Here is a 23,609-nt window from a genome sequence, read left to right as displayed (position 1 = left end):
TCATATCCATTCCACACCCGCCCTCCTTCCCCACTGTCGGAGTAGCCGGCAAGAAGGAACTGAAGGGCGGCTGGGTCGGCAGGGGTATATATCCAGCACCATAGTGGCGCCACTCCAGGGGGCGCCCTGCCGACCCACCGAGTGTTGCTAAGGTAAAAGTCTTCCGACGAACATGCACGCGGTGCGCGCGCACCTAACTGGAATGGATATGAGCAACACATCTCGAAGAACAACAGTTACAAAGGTGAGTAACCGTCTTTTATCGCTTCATCCATGGAACAGGCATAGCAGCTATAGAAGCTTCCCCATACTGCCTCAGCTCTATTTGTGGTAACCACCTCTATAAAAAGCAGGTAACTTCAGTCCATCTGCTGATTCAGTCCTTGGTGTAGCTGTTGAGATTGCTGGGGTGCTAATCAGGGTGCATTCTAATGGTGTTTTTCATAAGAACAACTGTTTACAGTGGCTGGATGGAGACATTCATGTTATTTCATATAGGCCACTGAAATCCCAGCAGATGGTGGCAACTACTGGATTCTGCTAAACTGTGCTGCTTTAAACCAGTGGCTTGTATATGCTGTTCCCAATCCCCTCAATTATCCAGGTCATATCACTTACCCACATCTGATTTCAATACATAAGTTTGATTGAACTTGGCCTGATGTCTTATTTCTACAATGCTGACATAAGTGAGTGCAACTCCATTGACTCCAGTAGAGTTATACCCATTTAGGTGAATGTGTTACGTCATATTTCATTTCACACATTCTCCCACTTCTTCCAGTGATATAAACAGTGATGGGGTCTGAAATTTAGAGACACTGTCAGCTCAAGTATAGGCCAAAGTTTAGGTTTTTGGAAAAAAGTTTGTTTTTACTAATCTAAAACCAGTAGAGAAATGTTTCATGATTTAAAAAAAAAAAATTTCAAATGGAATAAATTGTTAAAGCCAAACACAAAAATCACCAGCTCCTGCACTGTTAATTAATAATCCCCATGCTATCAGCAAAAGTGAAACTGATTCCAATAATTTTCATTGTTTATTTTTTAATTTCTTAGTGTGGACAAAGTGAAAAGTAAGTTGCATTTTTTAATTTGATTTCAAAAATTGAAGCTGTTTTAGTCACATACTCTAGGTCAGGACATTTGTTCATTCATAATATGGTATTTTTAAGTTGTGCCCCCTTTAAAAAAATCTGACATAAATGGCAAGTATAAATCTCCCGCATATGGTACTCAAGAATGGCCGTGACAGAATGTTAAAGACATTTTCATCTGAAACTTAGTATGTGCTGATTTAGTAGATTCAAACTTTGCGAAAACCTCATACGGTCAAAGAGGAAGCAGTAATTTATTGGCACAAAAGGATTCTATTTTTTTTCTTGAATAAAATATTTTATTTTTAATTTAGCAAAACACCTGATTTTCCTTTATTATGCAAAATTCATATATATCATCAAATATAGGACCTGCTCCAAAGCCCATGGAAGTCAGTATAATGGACTTAGGATCAGGGTTATACAGCATACGCAGAAATGTAAGTGTGTTAAAATGCAAGCATGTTTAAATGATAGAAGAATGAAATGACATACATACAGGCATCTGGGTTTCTTATTTGATGAGAGGTCTGTAAACTGGAAAAAACAGAAAAATGTTCATATGAGCAAATATCACAGTGGCATGAGTGGTGCGTATAAGAGCCTTGGGGAGGCTAAGCCTCCTTAAAATAAAAAAGACTGGCCATGTAGGGGGCAAATGATGGAAGTGAGTCACCTCCCTTTGGAGGCGTGCCTGCCTGCTGCCTGTGTGCCTTGGGAGCAGGAGAACCGGGAGCTCCCTAGAAGTGGTGGTGGCGGGGTCGTGGGGGCACCACTGTTTCGTGCCACTCCACCCCTTCCCGCCCCAGCTCCTCCTTGTCTCCTGACGCCCTGCCTGCTGCTCGTTCCTTTCCACCCCCTCCAGTCTGTCGTTCACCTTTAAGGCAGGGAGAAAAGGAAAGGGCATATAGATAAATGAAGATAATAGCAAAATGAAACGACATACAAAAGTCTTCCCACTTTTTTTGTGCCTTAAGAATGATTGATGAGTGGTGGTGGGGAGCTTAGAGGAGCGACCAGCAGGGGTGAGGCCTCAAGGAGAGGGCCAGAGCGGGGAAGCAGGGGCACTGTCTGGGCACCTGTGCCCCCCCCCCCCACTTCTAGGGAGCTTTTGGCACTGCTGGGTGTAGCCTCCCCAAACGAAAAACTCACATGCCACCTTTGCACAGTTGTCTTCTGTCATTTAAATCACTTTATATTTACAAAAACCCAACATGTATCTAAGGCCCTGATCCTGCAAAGATCTACACGTGTTTAACTTTAATGTCAGTCAGGGGCACCCCTAGATCTGCACAGATTTCAGGACATCAGTATGTTAAGAGGTAGAACTCATTGCCTGCTCTAGGGGTTGAGGGGAAAGAAGAGAGATTTATTTTGTCCTCCTCAAAGTTAGGAAATTAAACAGATGGAAACTTGCAGTGCTTCCTAACCCCTATGCACTAAATTCTACATATTGTTAGCGTGTAGCCCAGTATTTGTAGTGGAAGAAAAGTAGTAGTCATTGGACGTTTGTCATAGCTTAGCAACAGTTTGCTTGGAAACAAACAAATGCAAAGCCCATATTTTGGGTCGTCTGGTCACTTTTAGCTATGTGTTCAAGGCAACTATAGGTGTAATTTGCAAACCTGAAGCAAAGATCTGTGTGGCTTGAAAGTTTCTCTCTCACCAACGGAAGTTGGTTCGATAAAAGATCTTACCTCACCCTTATCTCTTTAGTTAAGCCACTGTTATTCTTTCATTTTGGGACCATGCAATCAAAGGCTATGAAATTATCTTCCAGCTCTTTATTTTAGTCCAGTTGCTCATATTTTTAATTCAATTAAAATTTGAAGCCAAATTTAAAATGACTGAAGTGCCATAGTGGAATATTTTTAAACTATTCTAGTTACAGAAACAATTCTGTATATTTAGTATGCAGAATCCTATCTCCAGCTTTCCCTTCTTTCACTACTAGGAACATTTAAACAAAAAATTCTTTGTTTCTTTTCCTACTAATAAGTCTTCCAACTTAATAAATAATCTTAAATCTTGTAATTATGCAGGCGTTGTTAGTTCATTTACCAGCAGGTAGATACAATTTTTTTATTGTAACTATAATCAAAGTAAATTGTTAAAGATGAACAGCAAGGGCTGACTGTAGGTACTTCACGTTTGATTATACAGTCTAGATACAATGAGAAGTAATTATTGTGCTCAAGATAATTAATAAGCCATTGTTCCCCATTAAACTGGATTAAATCAATTTTCCCTCACAACCTTTAATTTTGCCAAAATATATTTATTCTACAAGAACAACTAAAAATCTCTAAGCTACATTCTCAGCTATGCCAAGAGCAGCATTCACTGGAGGGGGCAGGGGCACAACAGTGGCTTTATATCCCTTTTCCTCTCCCCTCCCCCAATCCCAGGACCAACTAATGCCTGTCAACTTCTGGCACAGTAAGAGCTGCCTCCAGCATGCTCCAAACTGCTGGGCTGGAACTCCCCAAGGAGTCCATTCTATAGCAGGGTCTATCTAGATCACAGTGACACTCCAGACACTAAGGGTCAGGACAGGTGGTGTGGAACTGGAGTGAACAGAGTTAGATCCACCTGGAATTTACCTACATCAGGAAAAATTCCAGGTAGATGGTTAAGTCCACTTTAAGGCTGTATTTTGCCACCAGAGTGGCACCAGTAACTTTAGTGGGGCAAGGATCTGGCCTTGTGCAGTGGTAATGACTTTCAGTGAAATCTAACAGTGAACCAGATTTGTCCATTAATGGGGGTTTCCGGTCTCAGAATTGTTATGTTTTTCTGCCAGGGATAATCATACATAGTCTGAGCCATTCTTACACTCCTTACTCAGACAAGACTGTCAAAGGGAGTTTTGCTTGAATAAGGACTGCATCATCAGCCCATATGGCAAGATGAGAGGATTGACACATTTGACTCAAGCAATAAGTCTTCCTGACCAGTATCTTCAAATACTGACTTACTTTATCCCCCCAAATAGCAGGCCAAAGAGCCATGCCAAAATCACAACTTTTGCATTGCAAGAGTTTTGTGGCAAAACCCGAGTTAAATAATATTAGCAAAGAATAACAAAGATCCACAATTATTGCTTTCCTCTCCATTATCTTCAAACCTACCTGCAGCACAATGCTCTGAAGTTTGAGCACTGTATAGGAATGGGGCCTAAAGAAAGCTGGAGGGGAAAACATTCTCTGCTGGGGAATGGTTCTATGCATCTAGGTGGCGTTGCACCAGCTTCCTGGATCACATTTTGTCCATTTTGCAATTCCTCAATTCACAGGAGTTCTACTGTGATCTCTCATCTCCTTCCAATCAATGATCTGTCCATGACTAAATTCAAGTACAATACACTGTTACAACTCCCAATATCTACCAACATTGCCTGCCTGCAGCCCCAAATTAAACACTTTCCTTTCCAAATATTATTGCGAATTTTAGTGCTTCTGAAAGGTGCTAGATTGACAGCTCTGGAGATCTTTAACAATAGACAGCAATGACAGGCCATGTCTCCCTGCTACTATCCATCCAATGTGCTTGAATCTCATTTATGTCCTGCAGAGTTCCATTTCCATGTTCATTCATTCTTTGATCTTGCTACTGAAATTGCTAATGGGGAGCCAATTAGTGCCAAAGGTTGGGGTGGTATTTGTGTTGCTCACTAATCACTAAAAACAATGAGGAGTCCTTGTGGCACCTTAGATGCTAACAAATTTATTTGGGCATAAGCTTTCGTGGGATCTAACCCACTTCATGAGATGCATGGAGTGGAAAATACAATAAGCAGGTATACATATACAGCATATGAAAGATGGGAATTGCCTTACCAAGTGTGTTTGTGTGTGTAGGGTGGGGGGCTCAGTGCTAACAAAGCCAATTCAATCAGGATGGATGTGGCCCATTCCCAGCAGTTGACAAGAAGGTGTGAGTATCAACAGTGGGAAAATTATTTTTTGTAGTGACCCAGTCCACACTAGTAGAGACCAGTCCACACAAGAGATCCATTTTCTGGACACTACAGTACAAATAAGCAATGGTCACATAAACACCACTCTGTACTGACCGCTATACCTACCTACATGCCTCCAGCTTTCATCCAGAACACATCACGTGATCCATTGTCTACGGCCAAGCCCTCAGATACAAGCACATTTGCTCCAATCCCTCAGACAGAGACAAATACCTACAGGATCTCTATCAGGCATTCTTAAAACTTCACAACCCACCTGGAGAAGTGAAGAAACAGATTGACAGAACCAGAAGGATACCCAGAAGTCACCTAATACAGGCCCAACAAAGAAAGTAATAGCAAGCCACTAGCCGTCACCTACAGCCCCCAACTGAAACCTCTCCAGCACATCATCAAGGATCTACAACCTATCCTGAAGGATGATTCTTCACTCTCACAGACCTTGGGAGACAGGCTAGTCCTCACTTACAGACAGTCCCCCAACCTGAAGCGAATACTCACCAGCAACTACACACCAGACAACAGAAACTCCAAAGCAGGAACCAACCCCTGCAACTAATCCCACCGCCAACTCTATCTGCATATCTATTCAACAGACACCATCATAGGACCCAACCACATCAGCAACACCATCAGGGGCTTGTTCACCTGCACATCTGCCAATGTGATATATGCCATCATGTGCCAGCAATGCCCCTCTGCCATGTACATTGGCCAACCTGGACAGTCTCTACGCAAAAGAATAAATGGACACAAATCAGACATCAAGAATTGTAACATTCAAAAATCAGTAGGAGAGCACTTCAATGGACACTCAATAACAGACTTAAAAGTCACCATTCTTCAATAAGAAACTGCAGAACTGGAATTAATTTGCAAACTTGACACCATCAAATTAGGCCTGAATAAAGACTGGGAGTGGCTGGGTTACAAAAAACAATTTTCCCACTGTTGATATTCAACCTTTCTTGTCAACTGTTGAGAAGGGCCACATCCACCCTAATTGAATTGGCCTCGTTAGCACTGAACCCCCCACTTGGTAAGGCAACTCCTATCTTTTCATGTGCTTTATATTTATATCTGCCTACTGTATTTTCAATCCATGCATCTGATGAAGTGGGTTACATCCCATGAAAACTTATGCCCAAATAAATTTGTTAGTCTCTAATGTGTCACAAGGACTCCTCGTTGTTTTTAGTGATACAGACTAACATGGCTACCACTCTGAAACCTGTCACTAATCACTGTTGTTCATTGAGAAGGGGACTAAGACACCAAATAATCATTTCACATAGGATACCAGTTATGGCTAAAAGCCATCAGATAGTAACAACTTTTGGATAACACATTTCAAAAAGAAAATAATGCTCTTAGAATCAAGAGGACAAATGACTTTGAAGGCATTTACTGTTGACACAACCCGTAAACTTGCACAATAAATTTTGTGTTTCCTGCACAACTATTAGCACATTTGTAGTGGTTGTTTAGATTTCTAATTGTCTAAAACACTCGCAAAAAACTAATGTCCACAGCTGAAAGTTTGATCCTGAAATAAATTTGTCTCCCAAATTTAGCATGTAAAAATAATTATTGTTCCAGTAAATCCTTCCTCCCCTGTATTTTTTACACTTTTCTGTTGGAGTTTTGATCAGATTTCCATTGTCTTTTGAGCCTATTGGGATGAGTGTGCCTGTAGTCACACCACGTTGGTTTCTGTGGTAACCTGGTGAACTCAGGAAGGTCAGGCTGGTCAGCATCTGGTAGTGCAGCTGATTCAGAAGGCAGTGGTCCCTCTATGAGACGACGGATCAGTATGCTATTAAAAGGCACTGTGCTATTGGAAGTACTCTTTCAGGTGCAATTTCAAACAAAGGTTCTTACCCATAGTCCTCTCTAAAGATCTTTCAGCACTTTCTGAGATATCAGCTTGGTTTCCAAACCAAATTTCTACTCTTATGTTATTTCGGTACCTACCAAAAGATCCTTCTATTTCAAGTTAAGGTGACCTTTGCTTTCTGCCCTTAAACTGCCTTTAAGCACTGTGTGCTGTCAAATAGTAGTCGCTTTTTTCAACTAACGTAGCTGCATTTCCATGATGGATGAAGTCCATTCTAGGTACAGTTTGTCCTCTGTATCCACTGAAGTGCTGAAAGGCCTTTGGAATTCTTGTAGATGAAGCTTGCCACACAAATGTAATATATTAGGGAAATTACTGACCCAAAGTAATAGTAGTGGTTATTAATGGAAAAAATTATATTGGCTATTTGTCCCAAAGGCAAGACCCTTCAGCAAAAGGGCAGATGGACATTTAGTTATTCCTCACTTTCTCCTTCCCATTTTTGGCTACTGCTGTCCTTTTCCTCTCTTCTCTAAGATTGCCATCATTTACTGAAAAGAAAATGCAGCTTGGCTGAATGGTAGGGAAGGAATGGGGTTGGGATGAACTAAGCTTCTGTATGTGTTACTCCTCCCAGCCACACCACTGGATGGCATTGAAATCTTTAAAAAAAAAAAAAAGAAATTCTTAATTCTCTGCATAAATATGTACAGTGCAGCTACATTTATGGATACATCTGCCAAAATCAGAGGTGAGTTTTTCACTGCTAGGTAGAGATAAGTGACATTTTTCAGCAAATAATAAATTTGCCCCAAAATGCATTGGCCCATAGTGTCATCCAAAAAATTTGAAATTATTTTTTTAAGTCATAAGGTTTAATTTGGACCATTTTTAAATGAAACATTTTGAAACAATGTTTTATTTAAAAATTGAACAGTATTTTAAACAAAAGGGGTGACATGCCCAAAAACACAACATTTTTTCCGGTTATGTTTCATAATAATTTTGGATCAAAAATACTTATTTTTTTTCATTTTGGCAAGAAAAACTGAAAAAATCAGGTGTTTTGGTTTTAAATTAACTGAATTTTTTTGGGAGGGGGAGATTTTTTGGGGGTTCAGTTCCTGAACCAAAATATCAGCTACTCATTCAACTCTATTGCTAGGTTAAAGTTTTGTATACAATCCATGTTGGTAGGGGTTACCATCTATTGACTGTTCAGTAACCTGTAGTACATTTCTTTGCTAATGCCCAAGGACTGTGGCCCAGATCCCCAAAGGGCGTTGCCTAATTCCCATTAATTTAAATGTGGCTGGTATCCACATCATTAATGATACCTTTGTAATCACTCCTGGCTAGAGATCAAGGAATGATGGACCTGGAGCATTGCTTGTCCATTACTAGTAATGTTTAGAGTGGTGTGTAATGCTTTTGTTTCCAGCAGTAGCTATTCAGCTGTCATCTGTGGTAGCTGCGAATTTACAAAACAAAACACACTCTTCCTTCTGCCTCTCTTAATTATCACATCTAAACCATTACTTTAGGTTTGTGTTTAAATTTGTTACCATTACAATTAAAATGGAATTTTAAAGCTTCAAATAAAATTCAGATGCGACTCAGAACTTCTCAGGTTTCTAGAACATTCACAAGTGCTTGACCTGCACCTATTATTAGTTACCACGCAGCATATGCAGTTTGTTGCCCGCAACAGCTTAACAACATAAATAAAACAAATTCACAGAAATACAGACATTTTACAAGTACAGATCTGATTGGTTTCTAAATGATTCAGTCTTGTTGAGTCTATTCACACTGAAATTCAGGTACTTTCCCTGGAGCAATGAACTACAGTATAATTCATTAGATCAGTGGTTCTCAAACTTCATTGCACCATGACCCCCTTCTGACAACAAAAATTACTACATGAACCCGGGAGGCGGGACTGAAGCCTCAGCCCATATGAGCACTGTCACCTGGGTGTGTGTGTGGGGCGGGGGGTGCAAAGCTCAAGCCTCACTACCCCATGCAGGGCGGGGGGGGTGCAAAGCCCAAGCCCAGGGCTTCAGCCAGGGTCGGCTCTAGCCATTTCGCTGCCCCAAGCATGGTGGCACACTGCGGGGGGCGCTCTGCCGCTCGCCAGTCCCGCGGCTCCAGTGGATCTCCCACAGACGTGGCTGTGGAGGGTCCGCTGGTCCTGCGGCTCCGGTGGACCTCCCGCAGGCGTGCCTGCGGATGCTCCACCGGAGCCGCGGGACCAGCGGAGCCTCCGCAGGGACGCCTGCGGGAGATCCACCGGAGCCACCTGCCGCCCTCCCGGCAACTGGCAGAGCGCCCCCCGTGGCATGAAGCCCCAAGCGCGCGCTTGGCGTGCTGGGGCCTGGAGCCGGCCCTGGCTTCAGCCCCCTGCCTGGGGTTGCAACATGAGCCCCACTGCTGCTCAGGGCTAGGGCTGAAGCCGAAGCCTGAGCCCCGCAGCCCAGGGCCGAAGCCTGGTTCAGCTTCGGCCCCAAGCGGTGAGGCTTGAGGTTTTGCCCCGGGTCCCACAAGTCTAACACCAGCCATGGTGACCCCATTAAACAGGGTCATGACCTACTTGGGGGTCCCGACCCATGGTTTGAGAACACCCACGTTAGATGACAGTTTTGTGTGCTTACCATGTGTTCATTGAGATCACTGTAATTGCACATTATCTGCTGATTTTGATAATATTCTAGTTGTCGTTCTGCCAGATCAACCCTCTGCAATAGATTCTCAATGAAGTGTTGGAGCTTGGCTTTCCCACGGACCTCTTTCTCAGCTGCCTCTTCCAGGAAGTGGTTAAAAGTAACAACCTCTCTGTAAGACAAAAGTGTTTGAAATATAGCAACATCAAAGTATTGGAAAGAATCTTGGCTTTGTAGTAGTTGTAACTGTTGCTAAGAAACAGCAGTGGAAAGGGGATTCTCACCTGTATTGTAGAAATCTCCTACCAAAGCCTTTGTGTTCATTGCCATATGTCTCTTTTTTTTCTGGTTATGTAAATGACAGGAAATAAGAAAAATAGACAGATTTGGAAAATCTATAGGATTAGGAAAACTTCTCCAAGAAATTCTTTGTTTTCCTGCTAGCAGTCCTGGAGGTGCAGGCCATCCCACAAAGGGTAGGAAGGTTGCCCTGCTATGCCACATACCCCTGTGCACTGCTTAAGGGGTGGCACAGCTGCTGTGCTTCCCAGGAACTTACTAAAACACAGTGGCCTCCTGGAGCTTCTTCTGGGCCAGGATGGTGCACAGAATATCCCCTGCTCAGAGCTGTGCCTTAAAATAAAAACATGCAAATATGGGATAGATTTAGTAAAATGTGATTCAGACAACTTCTTTCCTTAAATGGAAATTCCACCTCAGAAGCTCTGGACAAATTCATCTTGTAAGCTCCTTGCCAACAGCATTAAAATCACTCATGTGTTTATTGCATCCAGGGAAGAAACTTGCACGCATACTGAGCAATATGAAAGGCCAACGCATGGTAGATGAGGATCTCCCATAACCTTCATCGCCAAGTGTGGTGGCTGGAGATATTTTGTGAAAGCAACATGTAATACATTCCAAAATTGACACTTCCTTAATGTTTAATTGCAAGCGTGGTGCCCTTTTGCCTGTTTACATACACGTTAGTTTGACACTTAACCATGAAATATGACTAGAAATGAAAAGAAACCTAAAACTTCTCATCCTATCCTGTAAATTAAATTAAAGAAACTATTTTATGATTCCCAAATAGCTTTATTTTAAAACATCAGCTCTTCATTAATCAACAGAGCCACTGTTGGCAGGCCCCTTAAATTGTATTTTGGCTTGATCATTACAAAGGGCATAATAGGGCAGAAAAAGAGTGTTGTGCTCCAGACAAAGTGTGAGCAAAGCTAAGTAAAACAGCCCGAGGCATAATCCCTCTACGCTGCCATGGTAAGGAAAGGGAAAGGGTGAAGAGTGAGCTGGTTAAGTGCAATTCTGAGCATGTCAGATTTGCCCCTGATCACAAGTGCTAGATAAACTGAGGTTACTGGTATGCAAATACAACCATGTTTTAGTTTCATTCAAAACACAGAATATGGGGGGCGGGGGGAGGGGGGAAGAGAAATCAGTGTTTAGTAAATTAAAAAAGGACAAAACTGGCCAGGGAAAAATGTAGTCTGAGATGAGAGCACTATAAACAGTGGCTAAAAAGAAAAACATTATTGTAGTGATGACCTTCTAAAGCCCTGTTTCTTCATCAGCACTCAGAAGTTTCTCTTCACATTTCATCTAAATTTATCTAAAAAACTGTTTTAATACCACAGTTGTATGTGGATAATAATAGTGTCCTTACAGTTTTTCTGCCCAACAAACCATGAACTGAATCTGTCTCATGAGCAGTTTCAGGCACAAGCAAACGACTGTGGAATCTTTACATGCAGAATTTGATTTACCTCTGGATTTTGCTGTAAACAATACCAGAATGCACTAAAAAACCTCTCTAATCTAGCAGAAGTGGAAGGTCCTCCAAGAATGGTTGTCTAAAGCCGCACACAAAGGCTTTGTCTTTCATCCCAGCTCCTTTTAGGGTATTTACTTACACATAGCCCAGATTTTGCTAGTTACAAGCAAGAATGAGATAATGGGAACCTTATTTCTTGAACGGTCTACTGGGTAATACCAGCTTTATGGCTATACATAGCTTCTGTCACTATCAGCTTGCTCCAGAATAACATGAGGTTTTCTACAAACAGGTAAAAGGCACAGATCAGAGTTTAGACGAATGCTAACACTAAAACCAAGATGAATTTTAGCGCTTGACTCTCCTCTCACTAACTCACTTACATCATTGTAACTCCTTTGACTTCCATAAAATTACTCTGGATTAATACCAATGCAAGAGCAAACAGAGCCCCTTGCAATCTTACACTTATACAGGGACTTTTGATTTGCTGTCCAGGTGTGTCAGACAAAATGTTTTACTTGGTTTACAAAAAAAAAAAAATCTGTCTTACAATGTTACTCTTCCCAGAAATGATCTAATGAATGTCTGCCCACATGTTATTGCATAGATTACAGGATGCAATGTTTTGCAACAAACTTTACGAAAATAATAATGAATTTGCATTAACAAACAAAGCACCTTGTCATTTCCTACGTGCCCTACTGTTTAGTAGGGGACAGGAAACTCAGACATGGAAACTTGCAGTTTGTTATACTGTAGGCCTGAGATTTAACTCACCCCATACTAAACCAACCTTGGGTGAAACTCCGGGATTTCACCATTAAAATTAAAGGGGGAAAATGCTCCACTGCTGCTAAGATGCCCCCACCTCAGGAATGCCCCTAACAAGAGTTATAACACCAAGGGTTGTAAAGTAGAGATACTAAGGTGCTGGGAAGTTTAGGGAGGAAACAGAAAGAAGTGGTAAAATAGATACGATAAGCTCTGACCAGTGAATTTATGCTAACCATCTGCACAGACAAAGAAGGTCATAAGTTACAATTTGGCATGAGAGAAAAAATACAAAAAGAGTTGAGCAGGGAGGAGAAAACATAGATGACAGTGTGTGATTGGTTAAATTTGGTTACCTAGGGGTGCTGAATAATGTGATAGGTTTAGTAAAGTTAAAGGAGGTAGCTAGTTTTACCTATATAATGTAACCAAAACAACAAAAAAGCTCTTTGGGAACCATCTCTGGACTGGAATTTAACATCAAGCTGCTAGAACGCTAACCCCTCTGCATGACCATGATGTGCAGAGGCATCACCGGAACCTCGGATGAGAGGATCCTGACTAGCCATCAGGTGAATTTTATCTGTATATTGGGAGTGGTGAGCATAAGAGATTTGCTTGATATGTGTAGTCTGTGTGTTGCTAATGAATAGATGTTTAGAGCACAGCTGTGTAATGCTGTCTCACTGGGAAAAGGTCCCATTAAGCCCCAAGCTCCGAGGAAAAGGGCAGGTACTTAAATTGACCAGGTTTCTTCCTGAGCCCCAGGGGTAAGGATAGGTGCCTTACACCTCGAGCTCTTGCAAGGGAAAAGGTGTGGGGGGCCTAAAGTGATTGGGTCACACCTTGAGCATATATAGGGTATCGGTGGGCTGCCCTGGATTTCTTTGTGGGGAACAATCCATTACTCTTTGCTGAGGAGAGAAGCAGATAGTTGGTTTCCCGTCCCCCAGAAACAGCAGGAGGATCAGCTACTGAACCAGTCAATTTAGAACAATGAGAAGCTACTACTTTCTGAAGTACATCGTCATCCTGGTGGGATTCAATGTGACAGCATGTCAAGGGTTGAATAATTGGCAGTTGCTGTAAGATGAGCTGGATAATTTAATGAATACTAATGATATTTGTACCTATTCCAGGAAAGATCATTAAAAGGAAACATAATCTCCTTTTCTAGGGTGTGAATGGATCACCTGCAGAAGGCAGAAAGTAATTTCCCCTTCCTTCACATCCATAGTTGGCTAGATATATTATGTAAGGGACTGATTTTCTTTGGAAGATTGAGATCACTGTCAAAGGCAGGACACCAAGGTAGATGGTCTGATTGAGGATGGTAAATCCTCTGCTTTTTAGTGTAGATTCATCCAAGCAGTTTATTAATGTGCCTTTAATGACTGTACAATCAACTAATTTTTTACCTACAGAAGTGAGCCTCCCCCCTCTATAAATTCCAGGGTAGGTTTTACTCTCTTTTTAAAGATAGGCACCACAGTAGCAATTCTCTGATCCTCAGGCACTGCTCCTGTTCTGTTCAGGTACATTACATACTTGCTAGTAGCTCTGCTATCTTATAATTATTATATTTTTGTACTTCCTTTAAAAACAACATCAAGCCCTGAGGATCTGCTGCTATTAGGTTTCTTTAGTTGTTCCAACCCTCTTCCTTAGAGACATCTTTCTCTCTGCCATTGCTATGCCTTGATTACCTAGGCGTTGTTCACTGGGGAATTTTTTCCCACATCATCCATACTAGAGAAGACTGATTCAACAAACTATTTAACTTTACCACAGCTATATTGTCTTTTTAATTGCCTCCTTCACTCCAGGCAGTTTTCATGGTCTTACTCACAGGCATATATATATGACCTTCTTGCTTCAGATCTATTTTTTTATATATATATGTGTGTGTGTGTATATATGTGTGTGTGTGTGTATATATATATATATATGTATATTATAGCTATGTGCTCTTTATTTTTTCTCTCTTTAGTTCCCATTCACACCTTGCCTATGTTAGCTAATTTGGATTTTGTTAATATTACTTACACTGAATTTCCCCATTTTGCTATTTTTCATTTCTTTGCTTCACAGAAAAACTGACACTCACTATGGTATGGTCAGATGCTGCTCCTAATGAAGTCAGTGGCATCCTCCCCATTTTGGGGCCCTCTGTTTAGAGAGACAGAATGGAGAATACACACAATATACCAAGGCAAGACAGTTGGGACCAATGTCCTCACAAACTAGCCTCTTCAGCAGACTCAGGGTGAAGTGGGAAACATTTGATAAGGGCTGCCTCAAAGCTGGGGCACTGTACCTTCAAAAGAGAACTCCTTTAGGTCATCCTAGCTATACTACACCCTGTGTACTCCCCTAATATTTCTAAACAGACTCTCTAGGGTTATTAAACCCACCTGAACCCCATCATTGTCAACATTAACCCCTTCCTCACCTCCCCCAAATGTAATCTGTTGGCTCTCCTTTCCATAGTCATTCAGCCTGAGGATTTCTACCTTTTGTTTCTTCAAAAATACTTCATTTTATCTGCTATCACTTAAAATAATGCCTTAAAATATATAGAGCATAAGATCCTGAGCCCTGCTTGGACACCTTCCAAACAGTGATGGCTTTATTCAGTGGAGCTCAGAATCTCTATGGACTTATTCACAGAGGCTGGTCCCTCCAAACCAGCATAAGGCCTGGTAAGCAAGGAGTCACAAAACATAGACAGGAATAGGTGAGATTCACTCTTCTGACTTTGTTTAGCCTATGGATTTCACGCTGGTCCTGCAAGATTATTTGAACCAACACTTTGGTTTCTTGTTTCCTTGAGCCCTCTTGGTGTTAAGATTGTGGACATTTGTAGATATCTTGAGTATCTAAAATATTTTCAATTTGTAAGTAATTATATGCTTTTATAGAGACAGAGGTAGGGTTTGGGTGTAACTCTAAGGGTGAAGATATTTCTCATTACTTAAACTACGCACAGGAAGGGATAATAGATTCTGTCAGCCATCTGGATTGAATCTTCCAACAGATTCTGAGACTATGGTGTATTATTTACAGTCAATTGCAATAGTGTCCTCTCCTCCAGTAAACTCTTTAAATGGAGAAAAATACTAAGATAGCTACTAAGATTTGGAGTCAAAACCGTAACTAATTACAGTTAATTAATTAACAATTTTGTCCAAACTTCCCCTCTCAAGCTGTTAAGACATGGAATGCTGATAATTTATTATACAGCAAGCTTTATTTTTTAGTTCTTTTGTTGGTAAAGTACCACATAAATATTAAGGCCTGGTTAGAAATTAAGGTTGCTGTCTTGATGGTATTTCATCAGTCCAGTAAGTATTATCACCTTAAGGCTGGTTGGCCCTACTAATTATTATACTTACAGGCAATGCAAAGACTATTTGTCTTTGCTGAAAATAATCAGAAGCACATTTCACTGTGTACTTTAAAAAAGCATGCGTTGCGCTGGTCTCTGTCCGATTGTGAGTAGTTATTTGCATCAGTAGTTCCCATTGACTCACCAGGGTGAGTCAGAAGGGTCTCAATTTGGCCCTAAGGTGTCACCCATTCATAAAAAAACCTCTTCTATGACCCTAAATGATTGATTGGTGATCGATTGGCGATCCCTCGATTCAAGGATGATCTCTACCATGGATTTACATATGGATCCTGAGATGACTCGGGAGTCCGACCCTGGAACTGCAAATCTGCCTGCAGTAGATACAGACACTTTGTGACAGGTCAGCACCCTGCTGGGAGAAAGTTTTATTTCTTTTTCCTTCCTCCTCTCTCTCTTTTCAGCTTCGAGGGCAAAGCGCTTCTCCTTGAAGTGGGCCACAGCCTCATGAAGATATGGTGCCATTGGGGTCGGTTGGTAGCTTGCTCTTCCCAGCTTGCGTGTGCTGAGAGTAGAGGACTAGTTTTGGGGGCTAAGAGTCTGGCATCTGCACGTAATGTCCAGCCCAGCGTAGTTGGTGCATGAGGATCATTGCTAGAATGCTGGTGACATTTGCTTAAGCAAGGATGCTGGTGCTAATGCAGTGATTTTGCCACTCGACATGAAGGATCTTCTAGAGGCCTTGTTTGTGGTGCCTCTCCAGGCTCTTGAGGTGCTGTCGATAAGTCACCCAGGTTTCGCATCCATAGAGGAGTGTAGGAACAACAATTGTCTTATAAACCTGGATCTTGGTATCCTGCCGTAGGTCACGGTCCGTGAAAATGCGTGGGAGCGATTTTCCAAAGGAAGCACTTGCACACTGGATCCTGTGCTGGATCTCACTGTCGATTTTTGCGTTTTGAGAAAGTTTGCTACTGAGCTAGCAAAAGTGCTCAACTGTCTCCAAAGTCTGACCCTCAACGGCAGGATTTGTGGTGGGTCATGTGCAAGGCCTGAAGCAGGTTGATAGAGCACTTTAGTCTTCTCAATATTGAGTGAGAGTCCTAGGCTTTGGTAAGCTTGTGCATGAAAATCCAGTATGGACTGAAGGTCATTCTCAGTGTGCGCAAGGATGACAATCATCAGCATACTGAATATCAGTAATGGACCCCCTGAAGACTTCAGACGTCGAGCGGAGATGTCAAAGATTAAAGAGCTGTCCATCCATTCTATATTGAATGTCAGCTCCACTGGAGAGTTGGTGAGCTTTAACAAGGACCAAAATGACTGCTAAGTAGATGGAAAACAGGGCTGGGTCAACAACGCGTCTTTGCTTAACCTCAGTTTTGATAACAAAAGGTTCCATCTCAAGGCCATTACAGAGAACTGTGGCAGTCATCTGATTATGGAGAAGCCTTAGGACCTTAAGAAATTTTGGAGGGCAGCGAGATCTGGCCAGCACCTTCCACAGGACTTTGCAATTGACAGAGTCAAAGGCCTTTGTCAAATTGATGAAAGCCATGTACAGGTCCTGATTTTGCTCCCAAGATTTTTCCTAGATTTGGCAGGTAACAAAGATCAAATCAGTTGTCCCATGGGATGATCTAAAACCGCACTGAGATTTGGCCAATATTTCCTCAACAAAGGGAAGTAATCGGTTTAAGAGGATACGGGCAAAAATTTTCCCTCCTGTAGATAGCAAGGCAGTGCCTTGATAGTTTCCACATCCTAAGGGGCCCTAAATGTACACCAATGATAAGCATTAACTAACTAAAGGAAATTTTTCAAAGGAAAGGTAGGCACCCAACTGCCATTGACTTTCAATGTGTGCCCAACTCCCCCTTCAAGTTTCTGTGAAATTTTGACACAAATGGCTCGAGTTGAAGACCTCCAGTATTCTGAATCCCCTTTCTGTTCTCTGTGCAAGTGGATGTGACCATGACTCTGCTCCTTCCCTTTGCCCTCCGGGCATCCCAAGAGGTGCACAGAAGGAATAGGATATGTACTCCAGAAAGCCACTGACCACAGCTGTGTCAGTTTGCTACTTAGGGGCATAAGGGAACAGCTCTGTGAACTGCCGTGGAAAAACAAGTCACAATCTGGCTCCGCGGCCTACTCTTCATGGGAAAGTTGATTAGCATACCTCTGGTGGAATAAGCTGTTTCACGATAGCTCCCTATGTGGACACACTCTTCCAGAGTTAAAGTGACTTTTATTCCAGAATAATGACTCTACATTGAGAGTAAGAAACTAACAATATGCAAGGTAGGTGATAGAGGTAAGCCAATGGAAGTTTTGTCTAAGTACTGAAAGTTTGGCCTTTAAGTGTACTTATATCTTGCTCTTATACTAAAGCCAGAGAACACAGGAAGACAAATAGACAAAACAAAAAGAAAATGCCTGTAGAAATTCCAGATTTTGGATTAAAATCAGCACTTTTTTTTCTGTAAAGGGAGAGTTCCTCCCAATTACTTATTGTCCTTAGTCATAACAATGATCAAGTCAGAGAGAACTACTTAGGCCCAGGTCTCTAATCTTTTAAATATTTCTCACATACAAAAATTTAGGGGTGCACAAATGTCCCCTGGCCTTGCACGCTTACTCTGTTTAGGTTTATTAAAATCAACCCCCTTTTGCTTGATTTTTTTTTCCTCACCATACCAATAAATACCCTTATTTTCCAGAAACAAGCCTCTAGATGCCCTCTTGAACTCATAATTGCTCTTAGCTGCAGTGATCTAACTGGTAGTTTAAAATGTATTCCCATTGTGTAGGTTTCCGTGGCATTCTGAAGCTCTCAGTATTCACACTGACTCTCGCTCTCCTTCATCAAATATTGAGTATTTCCTTTCTGCCCACATTTTCCAATTAACTCTGAAATTTGCTCAAGGGCTCCACTCACAGCTTAATCCCACAACCTTTACTCATCTGCGTGGTCTCAGTCATGGGTCTGATTGAGGTGGCTCAGTGACCTGAGTTATCTTTGTTGACTGTATCTAGTGTTCTAGAGCATTAAACTTTCTTTTGCAAAACAGAAACAGAAATCTCTGGCCTTTCTTCTCTGAGTGATATCCCTGGGGGTGTTGCACTTCAGGTGTCTGCCTGAGGGCTCATATACACACACCAGTTGTGCCACTTTAAGTATATTGGTATAGATAAGCAGTCCAGCCCCCCTAATCTAGACACAGTTATATCAGTACAAGGATGCTTTATACTGATATGGTTATTCCAGTACGGCAGTGGCACCAATTTAAATATATCTGGGGGTGGGGTGGGGGAGAGCAAATTCCAGTCCTTGCCCCTTAGGGTTGCTAGCCGTCCAGGATTCTCCTGGAGTCTCCAGGAATTAAAGATTAATCTTTAATTAAAGATTGTCATGTGATGAAACCTCCAGGAATACATCCAACCAAAATTGGCATCCCTACTGTCCGTCCCCAGCAAGGACCATGTTCTGGTTCCTGCTTTCCCCTCACCCACTGCAGGGCCCCTAGGTTTCCTAGGCTGAGGAGCCTCCCCTCACTCTTACTCACATGAGCATGGGCAGGTGCTGTCAGGAGTCAGGTTCTTGGTGGACTCCCATTCACTGTGCCATACAGGAACAGATGCCCAGTGTGACAGGTCACAATACCATTTGTCTGGCTGCTCCTCTCCCTGGACAGGGAGCGGCCAGGCTAAAGTTCAGTGCTGTTGCAATCCCGTGTGCCAGGTTGCAATCCCACCACTGAGACTTGTCTGAGTCAAATTTCATCACGACCACACAGTTGAGTGATGCTCCGGCAGCAGCTGCTACTGAGTTAATACAGGACTGCTGTTAAGAATTGGTCAGGCCATGTGCGCTATAGTTCTGCGGCCTATGGCACTTTAAGCAAGTGCAAAGCCTTGAGGTGTGTGTGTGTGTGGGGGGGGGGGGTGGCATTCACTACCAAACCTCTAAACTTAATAGTTATACCAGCACAATATCTGTGTGTAGACCAGGTCTGAATCTGCCAGCAGCCTAAAAGAATATTTCTGAGAGATGTAAACTGCTCCCATGGAGCCCAGTGGGATGTTAACTCTGAGGCTTAACCATGTCGTCATTTAAAGTATCAGAGGGGTAGCCGTGTTAGTCTGAATCTGTGAAAAGTGACAGAGTCCTGTGGCACCTTCTAGACTAACAGACATATTGGAGCATAAGCTTTCATGAGTGAATACCCACTTTGTCAGAATGTTGACATGCATTTGATGAAGTGGGTATTCACCCTCAAAAGCTTATGCTCCAATACGTCTTAGTCTAGAAGGTGCCACGGGACTCTTTGTCGCTTGTCATTTAAAGTGTGTCTGTTGATCGAAGCATTCACACAAAAGGGAAAAGTGTGATCTTATCACAAAGATTTGCACAATCTACTTAATGCATCTCACTTTGACTACACAGCTGGGGAGAGCTTTGGAGAGTACCACCACTTATCTTTTTTCCCTTTCTGACCACTGCTCTGATTGCCGTTAGAAAGACTTCTCATGTAATTGAAAGAATGCAAAATGCTGGCCTCACTGAAGTCCCTGGCAATAACAGCTTTGAATTCAGTGGGAGCTGGATCCCGGCCCACATGAAAAAGCGCTGCAGGATTAGATCTATTATTTTGGAAACTTACGTCTGTTTAAAATCACTGTCCTATCTACTAGTGTTTCTCATAGTTCTTTTTGGTAACTAATGAACCAGTTTAGAAGCATCTCATTTTAAAGAACATGCATTTTACTATAAATAAGTTGTTGCGAACTGTCTGAAAAGGTTTCTGAGAATGCTAAATACTGTAAGTAGTTCATCCATAAATAATGTTACAAACATTGCTACATTTTTAATGGGTGCATCATGAAGATATTTTTAGATGGACTAGGCTTGCCAAATGAGTCTGGAATCTGCTTGGGGTTCCAGTGATACACAAAATTCTGTTTTTATAGATCTACTTCTCCTCCCCCCAAAACCCCTTCCCAGGTTTTTCTAGAAGTGTGCTCTTGAGCATATGCTTGCAGCCATGCCTGGCTGCTCCTTAGAGAAGAAACTCCTTTTACCACTTCCTCATGCTGCATCCATACAACACAGGGCAGGTGTTGGCCCTCTGCTAGAGCCAGATCGTGATACCCTTACTCACTGAAACTATCTTCTTCTGTGAGTAGCAGCACTTTGATAGGACTGCTTAGAGTAAGCTACTAGTCTGAGTGACCAGGGCACCACAATCTGGCCCTTTTTAAAAATGATATGCAGCATGCATGTCAATTCATTTATTAAGTCAAAGTTTAGTCTCAGTGACACCTGTGCCACTCCACTGAAGTCAGGGGAATTACACTCGCATAACAGAGAGTAAAATTTGGTGTAGTGCTGCCTAAGCTGCAATTGCACTGTGTAATGGTGACCTAGGGGTTCTTGTGACATGAAACTCATAGTAAGATTTTGGTGGCAACTGCAAATAGATAATGCCAGTGTGGTGGCGGTTACTACTCTGGAAATAAAATAGAAGCAAAAGAACACCAGACACACCGCCTATATGCCCTCATGTTCAGTTAACAATAGTACCCATGATAGAGTAGATTTATATATATAAACTAATATTGCACATGTTCTCCAAGCACATGCAAAGCCATCAACACTGTGCTTCTGTTGCCCTCCACTTACTCTTCTTTCCTGTGAAGTTCTTCTTCAGACTCTGTAAGACGTTGCTTCAGTACAGCAATCATCTCAACTGCAACATCCACCTGTCTGTTCAGGTCCCTCTCTCGCCTCTGAACTTCCTGTTTCTTCTGAGACAGCTGCGCAAAAGCCGCCCGAACTTTCAACAGCTCAGCAGTTTTTTGGGCCAGCTCTTTGGTAAGCTTGTCAATTCTCTTCTCTATTGTTTTATCTACAGCTTCTACCATCTTATTAAACTTTTCTCGTACGTGTGCCTCAAAAGAGGCTTTGGAGTCTGTTGTTGGAACCCCAGGTTTAGAAATCTGCTCATCTGTGAAGTCAGCTGACCCGTAATTTGTCACAAAAGAGACAGGCCTTTCAGCTTCCACCTCCTGTGGTTTTCTGTTCTTTGGGTTCTCATGTGATGTGTCACAAAAATGTATGTAGGATGGTTTTTGTTTTATTGCATTGCTGGTGTTCCCCAGTTTTCCTTGAGTCACGGTCTCTGAGGAAGAGAGCAAGTCTGCATCTTTGAGGGAAGAAAATAGGTTGCATTTTGTCAGAAGGCTTCTTTCTTCGTACCTATGATTATACTCCAGATGTGCCCTCAGAGAAGAGAGGCTTCTGAATCTAGTGTGGTCACCACATCGTGGGCAACGAAATGGCATGCAGATACTGACATTTTCAAATGACTCCTGCCAGGGGTGTCTGCTTTCTTCAAAAGTGTTCTGTTGCATTACTCTCTGAATCCTGGAAGGAAAGAAAAGACCAACTAATTTTCAGGTTTGTTCAGAAAGATGCTCTTATTGCATACTGAGGAAAGTGGTGCATATTTTGCTAATACAAACCAAGAAGTAAGAATAAACTTTCAGACTGATTTTTTTTTCAAACCGGTTCCTGGGAAAGTAAATTCAACCATCTCATTCGAATGGCAGCACATCACACAGCAGAATAAAGTCAATAAATTAATTTGTAACTTTTTTTTAGCTGCCTCAAAGCCCTCATTAGGCTCTCATTTAAGCTGAAACATCATGATATTGAGAGCAACTGACCCTGAAGTACTTGTTTAACAGTCAGACTACATATATGTGAAAAGCTAGCCTGTTGTACGATGTTAGTCTGTAGTGTAGCATGCTCAGAAAGTAAATAGCTTACTATGCTTTTTCATACATTCATTATTATTCCTTACTCACAGATAAAGGCCAATAACAAGGTTTCTGTATTCATTATGTTGACTAGTAAGCAATAAGACCTGATAACTGTTTCCATCAATATGACAAATCTAAAATTGTACTTGTGCATATATATGCATATAGGTGTGCATGCAGCTAGGTGACGGTACTGGCGGTGAAATGAACTCAGCAGATGGGGACAAATGGGGGCTGGGTAGCTTACACACAGAAAAGCTGAAGGAGGGTGGCAGAGGATGCAAGGGGAGGACTTCAAGCAGAAGGGCGTAAGGAGAGGCTACTTACATGCAAAGGAGGGGGCCTGTGCAGTGTGCATGCAGAGGGCACAAAGATGTTTAAGGTACAGTAGATTAAATAAGACAAGGTCACTATTTCTGCATGGGCTGGGGAAGATTAGGTAGAGCTCCAACCTCACTCTACTGCATGTGTGTGTGTGTGTGTGTGTGTGTGTCAGGCGACCCATCTCCTCCAGTGTTTACGGTGCCTGATGCTGTCTCCTTGGATTCCCTAGACCCAGTTCTCCGAGGGCTCTGAGCTCAGTCCAGTTCCCTCAGGCACACCCCTAAAGCCCATTCCTCCCTGCACTGACAAACACATGCACTGATTGCAGCAAGCACATCTTTTCTCTTTCTCCCTCCGCCTCCAGGCTCTGTGGTGCAGAGAACAGCACTTACCTGACTTGTTGCTGCTGGTGGTGGTGGTGGTGGTGCTGAAGCTGCAGGGAAAGCAGTTTTCAGCAGAGCCGTAAATCACGCTGAGCCCAGCACAGTCACACTTATTCACACACCCCCTCTCTCATTGATTCACACCAACACATAGAGCTGAGCAGTGAGCGGGGAGGAGCATCTGGAGGAAGGAGGGGGCTGGGCTAAAGCTGAGAGCTCAGGCACAGCACAAAGCAAAATCCACTTCAGGCCAGCATAGAAGGACCAGAAAAACAGCCTGCATAAAGGGAACTGGAAACAGAGAAGATGAGAGAAGGAAAAGAGGGAGAGCAAGACAAATCAGCCTCTAAATCTATACACGTCATCTGATCATTTAATATAGAAGCAAACAAGTGCAAACTAGACACAATTTAAAGACAAGTAATGATAGGGAGGAGAGAACGAAGCGTTTTGCAAGGCAAGAACAATACTGAGCCATTAGGACATATTGGATTAAATCCTGGTCCTGCTGCTGTTGATGGGACTTTTGCCATTGTAGATCCATCTTACTGTCACTGACGTGTTGATTATATGGCAGCGT

The 23,609-nt window shown here is 42.3% G+C and overlaps 1 protein-coding gene across 1 annotated transcript in view; it reads right to left on the bottom strand.

Annotated features, from left to right (window-relative positions):
* ZNF365 (zinc finger protein 365) overlaps positions 1-23,184 on the bottom strand; it is a 33,217-nt gene extending 10,033 nt beyond the window's left edge. Inside the window, exons 1-4 of the mRNA XM_032776348.2 lie at positions 23,039-23,184; positions 21,181-21,924; positions 9,571-9,751; positions 1,597-1,634 (exon numbers count right to left, since the gene is read on the bottom strand). Coding sequence (XP_032632239.2) covers positions 1,597-1,634; positions 9,571-9,751; positions 21,181-21,911 — 950 coding nt within the window. The 5' untranslated portion in view covers positions 21,912-21,924; positions 23,039-23,184. The remainder of the gene's footprint in view (positions 1-1,596; positions 1,635-9,570; positions 9,752-21,180; positions 21,925-23,038) is intronic.
* Between the last annotated feature and the right edge of the window lie 425 nt (positions 23,185-23,609).

This window comes from Chelonoidis abingdonii, chromosome 15 (assembly GCF_003597395.2).
Source record: "Chelonoidis abingdonii isolate Lonesome George chromosome 15, CheloAbing_2.0, whole genome shotgun sequence".
Classification (NCBI taxonomy): Eukaryota; Metazoa; Chordata; order Testudines; family Testudinidae; genus Chelonoidis; species Chelonoidis abingdonii.
This window is presented reverse-complemented; position numbering and strand designations above follow the sequence as displayed.